We start from the raw sequence: 12,105 nt of genomic DNA, 5'->3' as shown, positions 1-12,105 counted from the left end.
CAAACCAAATCCAAGAACATATCAAAAAGATCATTCGCCATGATCAGGTTAGCTTCAGAGACAAAAATAAGTATGAATCAACACACATAAATCAATAAATGCAATCCACCATACAAGCAAACTGAAAGAAAAAAATTATCATCTCATTAGATCCACCTTTGGAAAAAGAAAATCCAACATTCCCTTCACAATAAAAGTCACGGAGAGATTAGAGGAACAGGAAGCACGCTTCATAATAAAGGCAGTTTACAGACAGCCCATAACCAACATCAACTTAAATGGAGACTATCTCTCAGCAATTCCATTCAAAGCAGGAACAAGTCAAGGTGTCCACCCTGACATCTTGGTGCTACTGCTGATGATAACACCAATACAATTCACCGAACATGGAGAAGTCAAGCTGGTGTTTGCACACAGCCTTCATCCCGATGGCTTAGCATCTTTGGTACAGTTAGGTATTTAGCATGCTACCAAAAGAGAAACATGAACACCAACGTGCCCAGAGACCCTTTGATCTACAATACTGTCCTGCCTACAAGATATCTCATGTAACAGGGGCACAAAGCTTCTAGGAGTAACCAACAAACGACAGGGTTAACTTAAGACTCACTCCACACGGTTGAACCTGTATCTAACACTGCTTGAGTGACCTAAGAACCCAAAACCAGATAACCCAGGTTCATAAAGAAAAACCAAATAATACTGTCTCTTTTTTAAATAGCAATAAAGTGACTCCTGATAACATTCTGCTATACTCATAGGTCAGTGCCTTGCTCCACCATGACCAGAGAAGCTGCCTCCTGCAGCAGATGGGAACACACACAGAGACCAACAGCAAGACAGTATACAGAGAATGGAGCACTCAGAACGTCTCCGTCAAATCCTTCCTCTCAAGGCTCGGGGGACCGTGTGGTAAAGAAGGCAGAAAGAGAGGCAGAGGAAGACATTAAGAAAACAAGCCCCTCTAGATCAACACGATCAAATCGTCTATGAACTCACAGAGACTGAGGCAGCACGCACACGGCCTGCATAGGTCTATACCAGATGGAGTCATGGAGGTGAAAGGTCAAATGGACACATACCCCAATCTCTAGCTCAGAAGCTGTCTCCAACTGATAACCATTTGCAAATCAAAATTAGCTTCCTCCCAAGGAGTCTCACTGGGAAAGCAAACTGTTCTTAGGGCTCGGCTGTGTACCCAGGAGTAGAAGCCAAAAGAAAAGGAACTCAGTGTTATCATTGGAGGTTTCTTGTCTCATGATGTGATGTCGGGGCTCTTCCTTTTTTAATCTTTAATTTCTATTATTTTTAAAAAATTGTATTCATATATTTTTCTCTCTTTTTAACCTACATCCTTTACATTGTGGCTCCCAGTGAAGTGTTTTTTCTGGGATTCCTGAGCATGCAAACCAGCGGGTTTCTGCATACATATCTGTTTCTTGGGCTCTTTCTTTCTGTTAGTTTTGTCCTATTCTGCTGTGTTAACTTTTGTTCTACCTTAATATATTTTATTTTACATTATTATCCCTTAAAAGCCCTTTTATTTTCCAATGACAGAAAGGGGATGGGTCTGAATTGGAGGGGGTGGGGAAGGAAAGCAGAGTAGTAGAGGGAGGAGAAACCATAATCTGGATATATTATTGAGAAAAACCATATTTTTAATAAAAAGAAAAATATAGGTCTTTATAGTTTAAAAGAAAGAAAAGTAAAGACATCCAGAAGGAGCTGGAGAGTGCGTTTTAACTGAAACAGGAAATTATGAGGCCAGCAGGCCATCTCAGGGCTAGTTTCAGTAGTTTTGGGAATCTGACTTGATAGAGATGTTGGGGAGCGGGGATGAGAAAACTTCACACCTGTTCTTCCCAACAACAAAGAAACAGAGCAGGGCCACATGGTCAGAAACCACAAAATGACACAGTTTTACCTTGGAAGACCGGAAGGCAAACGCCGTTGATTTTACATCAGCTTTTTCTTTGTCCATGAGTAGAAGGTTCTTGTCTTCCATGAGGCTTAAGTATTTTCCTGTCGTGACGTGCCGCAGTCGGAATGGCTGGCCCCATCTTATGTGACTTCCACTCCACCTGGCAAAACAACCAGAACTTGATCCAACCTCATCACCATCAGAGAAGCAGCCATTGAAATGTAGGCATGTGAGTCTGCATGTGTGTGCACACAGGCGTGGATAAACACTATGAATGGGATATACAGACACATGCTACACGTCTGTATGTATAAACATCTTAGAACCAGGTGCAAAGGGAGGAGACAGACTGAGAAACTGCAGGGAAACTCACAGCTTTTATAATTATAGGGAGAAATGACTTTAAATATGTAGCTATACTACTTCCCTTAATTTATATACTATAAAAAAGGAGAGCCTAATTTTTATGTGTACAGATGCATATCTAACAAAACTTCCCTTTTAAACTTAGTAATGTCAAAAGTAGAGGTGTTTAGGTGGATTTAATCAATGTAATATTTATATCAAAGACAACTGTTTTTAATTATTAAACATTAAATATTGTGAATATGGAATGTTTTATGTTATATGCTAACAGAACGATATAAAGGCTTAAAAGAACATTTTGTTGCTAGAGAGAATGCTAGAAGAAGGACAACTCGGGTAATCACAGAACCCACCACTCTGAAGTAAAATCTCTCCAGGGACTCATGCAAACGGAAAAGAGGAGTAATAAGCACCCGTCACCATGAATACGAGTTTGAGTGTTCTTAAGTAAATGAAGGTGAGTGTTAACTCATAGTCACTTGATTGTTTGGAAAGCAGAAGTGAAGCCACTTGATTTTAAACCATCACTTCTTGAGGTGAGGTTTCAGAGTGCATGCCTTTAATCCTAGCACTTAGGAAGCAAAGACAGGTTAATCTCTGAATTCAAAGCTAGCCTGGTCTACACAGCAAGTTACTGGGCAGCCAGGGCTACCCTTTTCTCAAAAAACAAAACAAAACAAAACCACTACCCCTTTAATATATAGGAGGTTATTTTCCACCCATCGGTTTAAACTGATCAGGATAATATTCAGAATGTACCATGTTTTCTGAGATTACTGTTTAGAATACCCGAGCAAAATGACTTCAGACACTAATTATTGTATTCATCATTAAATAGGCAGATGGCTCACATTTTAAAAATCTACAGACACTGACTCTGGTAAAACAGTCCTGGCCCTCACCCAAGGAGTCTGTATCTACAGCAATTAAGTTCTTTTAGAAAATGTAATATTTTAGAAAAATATATTGACAACTTAGTGCATTTGAAACAAAGACTAAACCTTCCAATTATTTTGTAAAAGTTCTTACTAATATAGTAGAGTTGTCTGAAACAGTTTAAAGCTCTACCTTTACCAGTGATGCAGCATTTAAACGGACTAAAATGCGCTCTTTAGATAACTTCTAAACATACCAGAAATATGTGTACATTGTGCGCATCTGAATTCTTACTGCTATGATGAATACTGTGGTGATTTTGGCTACTATACAGAATTTCCCACTCCTGTATCAAGGTACTTGTGAGTCAAGTTCATAGTCTCTGCAAATAGCTGTTGAACTGTTCATATCCATGGACACCTTTAGAAGTTTAAATCCACAGTCTTTCAGGCTTCAGGTGAGTGACGGGCTTGCAGATAACTTGTCCTGCTTCCAAATCTGACATCACTCTGTCCTAGCAGTGATTTATGACAGGAAGATGCCAGGTGTGGATGAGATGATGTTACAAAGCAAGAGAGACCAAAGGCAAAGGCAGGCTGTATGCAATTACGAAATGAGACTATTCTTGGGTCCTGCACCTGGTGAATCAATACAGAAGAGGCAGAAAGAGACAAGAGGAGCAAACGGTTGGACACTACATTTGTCTTCCATGCTGTTTGCTGCTGGAGCTAATAGGACCATCTCACCCTGAATTGGAAGCCAAAGGCATTGACCATCCCGTACCCTCAGAACTTTAGGCTGGGTTTAGAAGTTCTACTTACGCGACTCTTAGGGTCTCTAGTCTCCAGAGGGAGCGGGCATGAACTGATACAGCACCACCTTCATAATGGACTGTTCTGTTGACATAAAAAAAAAGTTTAACAGGTTTCATTCCTTGAACTCTACTTTTTAAGCAAATTGAAAGAAGGCAGGGTGAGGAAAAGGCTGTAAATGTTAAAGATCTACTGTGAGGCAGGAGATAACACAGCTGGGAATAAAAATAAATTAACACTGATCAACATAAGTTCTTCCTTATTAAACATTTATTTAACCATATTCTGTCCCCATTAGTTACCCATATTAACATAATATTAATGTTGTTTCATAACTTCCCTCTACAGGACATACTTTTACCAACTTTGGCCATGGAAGTACAGGCTTAACAGCTTAGGTGTCGTTTTATATATTATTATATAAAGATATGCACATAATTGTTCATGGCTCTGAATTTGGCTTTCATTGTTTAAAATACTTCCAAGAAATGTAAAAGGATTGATTCAGTATTTTAATACAGTCATCTGTAATTTACACCCATAGGCAATGCATAACAAAATATAAACTGATACATAAAATATAAAGAGAGGGAGCTGGAGTGATGGGTCTGTGGTCCAGAACACTTGCTCCTCTTGGAAAGAACCTAAGTTTGGTTCCTAGCATTCATGTTGTATGACTCACAATTTCATGTTCCTCCAGCACCAGGTGAGTTGACCACTTCTAGCATTCATAGGCACCCATATCCACATGCACATACACATAAGTACATAAGTAGAAATAAAAATCTTCAATATATAACTTGCCCATAATGATCAAATTATGTGCAAAGGTACACCTCAGGATGTCTATCACATGTACCCAAATGCCCAAATACTCCTAATAATATAAGATGTCAAGAAACTTACATAAATTAGCCAAACTGGTCTTTATAACCACCTTTCAACACTGTTTCAAGAAAACCAAGGATTGTAAATACACCCCATGTCTTTTCCCCAGGGCTTCAGCCTCCTCTCTAGAATATTTCCCCATGATCTAAATATACACAGGAATGTTTTCTTTCAAAGATAACACCAACATCTTGCTTCTCCTCTCCAGCCTCCCTCTCTGTCTCAGTGCCATCTACCTCCTGTTGGTTTTCCTTGTGATCCAATCTCACTCCAAGACCTGTTTCTCTATGGAAATAGAGTTTGCTGCAGCCATTAAACAACCTTCCTGTCACCAACTCCAATAGACTTAAAAAAAAGATTCTGAAACCCCTTGCTATCCAGGCCATGTTTCTATCACCTTCCTTGCCTGCTTCACCTCTGTATCCCTTTTGACAACACTTTTTACTCTATCATTATTGAGGAATTTTTCAAATATACACAAAAAAATTGAGTACCTTGCACACCCAGTTCAAACTTCAACAATTATCAGCATGGGACCAACCCTGCTTACAGCCTCTAACTACCTCTCCACAGACATCCTTTGGCATTATAAAATATTTGGTCAATTTTCAAATGTTCTAAATTATCTCACAAAATCTTTTCTTCCATGGCTTTTATCAAGAGTCAAGCAAGATGTTCATATTGGTTAGCTATCCTCTTTATTCTAAAGGAGTTCTCTCTCTCTCTCTCTATCTCTCTTTCTCTCCTCCTCCTCCTCCTCCTCTTTCTCCTCCTTCTCCTCCTCCTCCTCCTCCTCCTTCTCCTCCTCCTCCTCCTCCTCCTCCTCCTCCTCCTTCTCCTCCTCCTCCTCCTCCTCCTCCTCCTCCTCCTCCTCCTCCTCTTCGGGTGCATGCTTTGTTTGTGTTGTTTGGTTTCTTCCTTCTTAATATTTATCTTATGAAAATTTTTGTTCCATTCAAATTTCCATAATCTGATCTTTCTAACTGTCCCCATGGTGATGGAATTACAGGTAGTTGTGAGCTGCCTAATATAGGTGCTGGGAACTGAACTCAGATTCTCCACAACAACAGCAAGAGCTCTTGCCATGGAGCAACGTCTCCAGTGTCATGGTGTCCTCATTTCTAAATCTATGTCTAACTATAATTGCTTATTCAATTTAGATGTTTTTTTATAATAGCACTTCAGAAAGCCATGTTTCCCACTGCCTGTGATAATACAACCATCAGAGAGAACGTAACACCTGGCTGTTCAGTTCTTATGATCTAGCAACATGTTCAGCAACATCCTCAGCTGTCTACAGTAACCAGAAGGACTCTAGATACAACAGTGAACACTTTCAACAGCAGTGACTTCCTGGCATGGCATATGCAATAATCACGTGAGAAACTATCAAAAAACGCTATGCCATGTCCCCACCAATGCTCAATAAAGTAGATGTGGAGTTTGGCTCCTTTTAAAGTCTTCATCCAATGAGGAGCCAAAACTTGGACCCCATGGTGTAGATGGGTATCCCCTTGGCGGTACACCTGCTGTGTGGAGTTGGACATATCTTAGCTACAGGGTATTTTTCCTACATTATAGGATATCTACAGCAATGGCCCCCTTACCAACTAAATGCCAGCCTCCCATCAGTTGGTACAAGCAAAACTGCCTGTCACATTGCTTAATGTCCCTCATGAGACAAAAGCAACCCTAGAACAGCACTACTGATGCAGGTGAATGAATATTAACCTTTAGTGAGGTATATTTTTTCAAAATCCTCTTAAAGCACAAGTTGGCCCCATGGCTAGAGTTTCTGATTGAGGTCAAGGGTGAAACCTATGCATCTACATTTCCCATAAGCCCCTGGGTGAAGTATATTCTGCAGGTTGACATTTTGAGAGCTATGGGGAGAGTTATTTCATTGGGTTTCTTAACCTTGGTTATATAGAAGAAGCATGTCAGCAGCTTTAGGAAATTTTAGGCATAGAACACTCAGGCTAAGAAATCAAAGTCTTCAGGTACATGCTTAAAACATAAATGAAAAATAATCTGGACATTTTACTTCACTGTGTTTATATACACAAATGATGAGACATTGATGCTACCATAGGTAGATAACAGATAGATGATAGGTGATTAATAGATAGATGATAGATGACAAATAGATAATAGATGATTAACAGATAGATAAATGATAGGTAGATAATGATGATAGATGATTGATAGATGATAGATGACAGATAATAGATAAATAGATAGATGCAAACAGAGGCTGAAAGATGGAAGATAGAAATATGATAGGTAGAGGTAGGCAGGTGAAGAGAAGGATGGCAGGCAGATAGATGAATAAAGATTAGTAGATAGATGGTTGATGAACGATATATAGATGATAGAGTTTATATAACTCTGACTTTAATAAAAGTCTTCTGTTTCACCATAAAGAACAGTGTCTTAGATACATTTTTTAAATATCTGTTAATTTTTTTATGCATATGGGAATGTTGTCTGCATATATGCCTTGCATCCCATGTATTACTGGTGCCCACAGAGGCCAGAAGGGGGTATCAGATCCCCTGGAATGGGAGATACAGACAGCTGTAAGCCATCATGTGGGTGTTGGGAATTGAATCTAAGTCCTCGCAAGAACATCCAGTGTTCTTAACCTCTGAGTCATTTCCGCAATCCTCTAGACTCCTTGTCATGTTTTCTTCTAATGGTTAGCAATGAAATTTAGAAATGTAATTTTAAAAAAACCTAACCATTTAGAAAATGAAGAGACTTTCCCAGGATCAAAAGAAATTGAAGATTTATTGTACCAGGAACAAAATGAAGATAGGACCATTTCACAACATCTGTGACTTGCATGGAGATTCTGAAAAGCCTATAGTCTACAATTCCTCAATTATTAAAAAAAAGATAATAAAAGAAAGAATTCTTGTTGGAAGAGAAGAGCACAGCAATCTAATAGAATGCAGAATGGTGAGACTCTCAAATGGGCCTAAGTATAAAGAAGACAGGAGCTGTCTTCCTTTTTTTCTCTGTTACAGTGAATAAACACATTGACTAAGGCATCTTATGCAGAAAGGGGGATTATCTGGCTCACAAGCTCAGGAACACCCCACCAGTGTGAGGAAATCAAGATGGCCAAAACTTGAAGCATCTGGTATCATCATAACCACAGTCAAGAGAAGAGAGAAATAAATTAATATAGGTAAGCATTTATGTTCTTTTCTGCATGCAGTGGAAGCAATGTGACCAGTTCTCTCAAGTTTTTGCTACTGTAACTTCCCGATGATGGTGGATTAGAACCTGGAAATGGGGCCTAAAATAAACACTTTTCCTTCCCCCTAAGTTATATTTCTTACAGTATTTTATCACAGCAACAGAAAATAAAACTGAGACAGAAATATAAATTTTCTGTACAATAATAAATCACTATGAATATGTCCTAAATATGCAAATATGCAGTTCTTAATAAGCTTAGAAAAAGATGCTGAGTAATGACCCTAACATGTTAATTAAACAGACTGTTACAGAGAAACCACAAGGTTGGAAATAAAATGTGCTTTAAGATACAAATAATACGGATATGGCTGTGTAAAATTATGCATCTATAAAGGAAAATGTTCAAACATTTTCTTTCATAACTTTATTTTCAACTTAACAGGTTTTTTTAAATTTTATATGAGTAGAAAGTTAAAGGTAAGTTTAATTCAGATTTTTTAAAACACAAACATAAAGTTGAAAGGAAAGTAAATCCTACTTCCTCTCTGAAATCTTTTAGCTTTATCTTAAAGATCTTTCTGCACTGAAGTCTATATTTGGAAAGTATTCCAACAGTAGGTATAAAACCTTAGGGTCTTTCTCAAGTATTGACAGCTGACCAGGGGATCTTGGTCACTTACTGTATAGAAGTTGGTAGGGTTTTTTGGGGGGGGGGTACTTTTTGTTTGTTTGTTTTGTTTTGTCAGGAAGTCTCTGTGGACTATTTAAGGATAATGATGATGCAAAACGTCAAAACCTTAAATGAAACAAAGAACAAGGTCCATCCTAAATGACTCAAAGGGAAATTAAGCTTATATAAATTTGGTCCACCTGGAGGCCTGCACCTCTTCTGTGAAGGGAGTATCACTTTTGCCCGCCATGTATCTCAGGCATCAAAATCAGAATCCAGAAAGACTTGTTTTTCCCAAAATCAAAGTTTTCTACTCCTGTGAAGAGACACCGTGACTAAAGCAACTCAGGAAAGAATTTAATTTGAGGACTCATGGTTTCCAAAAGGCTAGAGTCCATGACCACCATGGCAGGAAGCATGGCAGCAGGACATGGCACTGAGGCAGAAGCTGAGGGCTTACTTGTTGAGATGACAACCATGAGGTAAAGAAGTGGGCCTGCGATGTGCTTTTGAAATCTCAGAGTGAGATACATCTCCTCTACCTAATTCCCACAACACAGTTCCACTGAGGACCAAACATTTAAACATATGAGCCCATAGAGGGCCATTCCCATTCAAACCACCCCAAAGTCCAACAAGTTTACCAAATGGTGTTAACATCTTTATACTCAGACAACCCAATGGCTATCTCAGAGCAATTAATCTCTTCTATATAGAAGACTGAAGGAGGAAAAATAAAACCTTCTTTAAAAAGGTCAAATGACCTTGGGACTACCACTGGGGACTTCAATGCAAGTGCTAGTAAATTTGTCAAAATTTAAGGAAGATGAATAGCTGTTGTGCTGGAAAGTTTTACATCAACTTCACGCAAGCTAGAGCCACTGGTGAAGAGGGACCCTCGATTGAGGAAATGTCTTCCTAAGATCTGGCTGTAGAGAGCCTGTAGGATATTTTCTTGATTAGTAGTTGATGTGGGGAGGCCCAGCCTATTTTGAGCCCTCACCCCTGGGCAAATGGCCCTGGGTTCTATAAGAAAGCAGGCTGAGCACATTATGGGTAGCCAGCCAGTGAATAGGACCCTCCCATGCCCTCTGCATGGACACCTGACTCCAGGTTCCTGCCCTAACTGCTTTTGATGATGAACTGTTATATGGAACTGTGATAAATATATAAACCCACTCCTTACAATGTTATAGCTCCTTGGCGGGGGGAGAAAATAAGTAAAAATAATACAAATTGATAATCACCCTCAAAACTATTACTGGGCAGATTTGAGGATTGAACCCAGGATTTCACACACAACTAGACAAACACTCTAGCACCCAGTTAAATCTCCAAACCTCTTTCTCCTTTAACTTGCAACAAGTACCATTACATTGCCCAGACTGACTCTGAACTCATCCACAGTCCAGGCTGGTCTTTGCCTTGAGATTCTCCCTGCCACAGCCTCTTGAGTAACTGAGAAAACAAATCCCAAAAAGCTGATACTAAGCACACATTTCTTTCTTTGTTTTTTTTAAACTGGGTATGTTTCTTTATTTACATTTCAAATGTTATTCCCTTTGCCTGTTTCTGTCCACAAGCCCCCTATCCCCTCACCCTTCCCTATAGGGGTATTCCTCCCATCCATCCCCCTTCCCCCTCTTGCCCACTCCCCACCCCACCCCACCCCCGCTAACATTCCCCTGCACTGGGGGGTCTAACCTTGGCAGTACCAAACACACATTTCTTAAACAGAAACTTCTAGATCATAAACTAGAAAAGCTGAAGTTGCTGCAATTTCATCAAACAGAAACTTTTAAAGTGCACATGTCATAGCCAATCATACTAGCTCATTGAAGACTACTTGAAAAACTCCAGGCTTCTGACTGCACGTTATGCCTCCATGACACATCCTTCTCCAAGACGATGCAATTCATTAGAGAACTCTTATTTCAGGCTGACCACGTAAGAAGAACTTTAAATGTATTCTAAGCACAAATTCTCCCCACAATGTCATCAATTCAACTTCTCATGGTTATTAAACATTGTCCACCAAAACATAAGTAGTTAGCTCTTTTGGTTCTGGGAGTCATAAAATACAATTTAAATCTTATCTCAATTGTTCAACCACTCATTCTCTGGGTAAAAAGCAAGTGCTGTGACAGCTAGCGTATTCATCTTTAGAATCCGAAGCCCAGAAAATACTATATTAGCATGCTAATGAGGGCACAAATCTTTACAAGCCTCTCACTGCCTGACATGGGAGTATTTATTCATAATAAAATTTTATAGGATACACAATTCCAATTAGTGAGCTTCAGGGCATAATCATAAAACATCATTAATAAATGACTGGGCACTATGAGGAGACCCATGATGGCTACAAGGGTGAGTTCTGACAGAGGGCACCTTCTCCAGATGACAGTACAGCTATGAGCTCATTTTTTTTTGGTAGGGCACCAAGAATTTGGCAAGTCAATTTCAATCTCATTGTTATTAACTTTCTGAAGACATCATCTCATTGTTCAAAGCTGGACAGGTTGCTGAACTCTACTTTTTGCTTTAAGATGTGTGTGTGTGTGTGTGTGTGTGTGTGTGTGTGTGTGTGTGTGTGTGTGTGTGTGTGTGTGTTGTGTCCCTCAAGTCCAGAACTGGGTATCAGATTCCCTGAAACTGGATCTACAGGCAGTGGGGAACAATCCAACATGGGTAGTGGGAAGTAAACTTGGGTCCTCGGCAAGATCGATATGCACTCAACACTACTGAACCATCTCTTCAGACCCTGACTCCTTTCCTTCAACCACTTCCTAGGTTCCTGTGAGGAAGTTAAAAATGATACCTCTATAGCACTGGGTTGAGCCCTCTGAGGATTCAAGTGACAATTCTCAGAGTTTGCAGCCAGTCCTTCTGTAGTCATAAGTAAGGACTCAATCACTTTGACCTGAATTGAGTTGCCACAGTCAAATCCATAGTATTATGGGTTTCCTGACCTTGGTATAGCTTGGATCTGAAATACCCCACTTAGACTTGTGTTTTGAATGCTTGACCCCAGACTATTGTTCTATCTTGAAGATTGTGTGGCTTAAGGGAGGTATAAACTTGAGATTCAGTCTTTTGCTATGTATTGTAATGCTCAGTACTGGCCTCTAAGGCCTAGTTGCCCCCAAGGATGAGAGAATCTGCATGTAGACCCAAGTGATGTTATGTGACCTTGTCCCCCAAGTTATTCCTGATTGGTGAATAAAGATGCCTACAGTCTGTAGCAGGGCAGAATTAAGATAGACATGGCATAGAGTTCCCAGGCCTGTGGTCTAAGGAAAACCACGAGGAGAGGGAGAAGGAAGATGCTATGGGTTCAGTGAGTCATAAAAGCTTGCCCATAA

The 12,105-nt window shown here is 39.7% G+C and overlaps 1 protein-coding gene across 4 annotated transcripts in view; it reads right to left on the bottom strand.

Annotated features, from left to right (window-relative positions):
• Positions 1–12,105, bottom strand: part of Ryr2 (ryanodine receptor 2) — a 593,362-nt gene that overhangs the window by 314,454 nt on the left and 266,803 nt on the right. For all 4 annotated transcript variants that reach the window (XM_087591546.1, NM_032078.3, NM_001191043.3 and 1 more), the window contains 2 exon segments: positions 3,985–4,059; positions 1,925–2,081 (listed from right to left, as the gene is read on the bottom strand). In XM_087591546.1, the coding sequence (XP_087447672.1) occupies positions 1,925–2,081; positions 3,985–4,059 (232 nt within the window).

The sequence above is a fragment of the Rattus norvegicus genome, chromosome 17 (assembly GCF_021556685.1).
Source record: "Rattus norvegicus strain SHRSP/BbbUtx chromosome 17, alternate assembly SHRSP_T2T, whole genome shotgun sequence".
Lineage (NCBI taxonomy): Eukaryota > Metazoa > Chordata > Mammalia > Rodentia > Muridae > Rattus > Rattus norvegicus.
The sequence above is the reverse complement of the archived record's forward strand: the minus strand, read 5'-3'. Positions and strand labels throughout refer to the sequence as shown.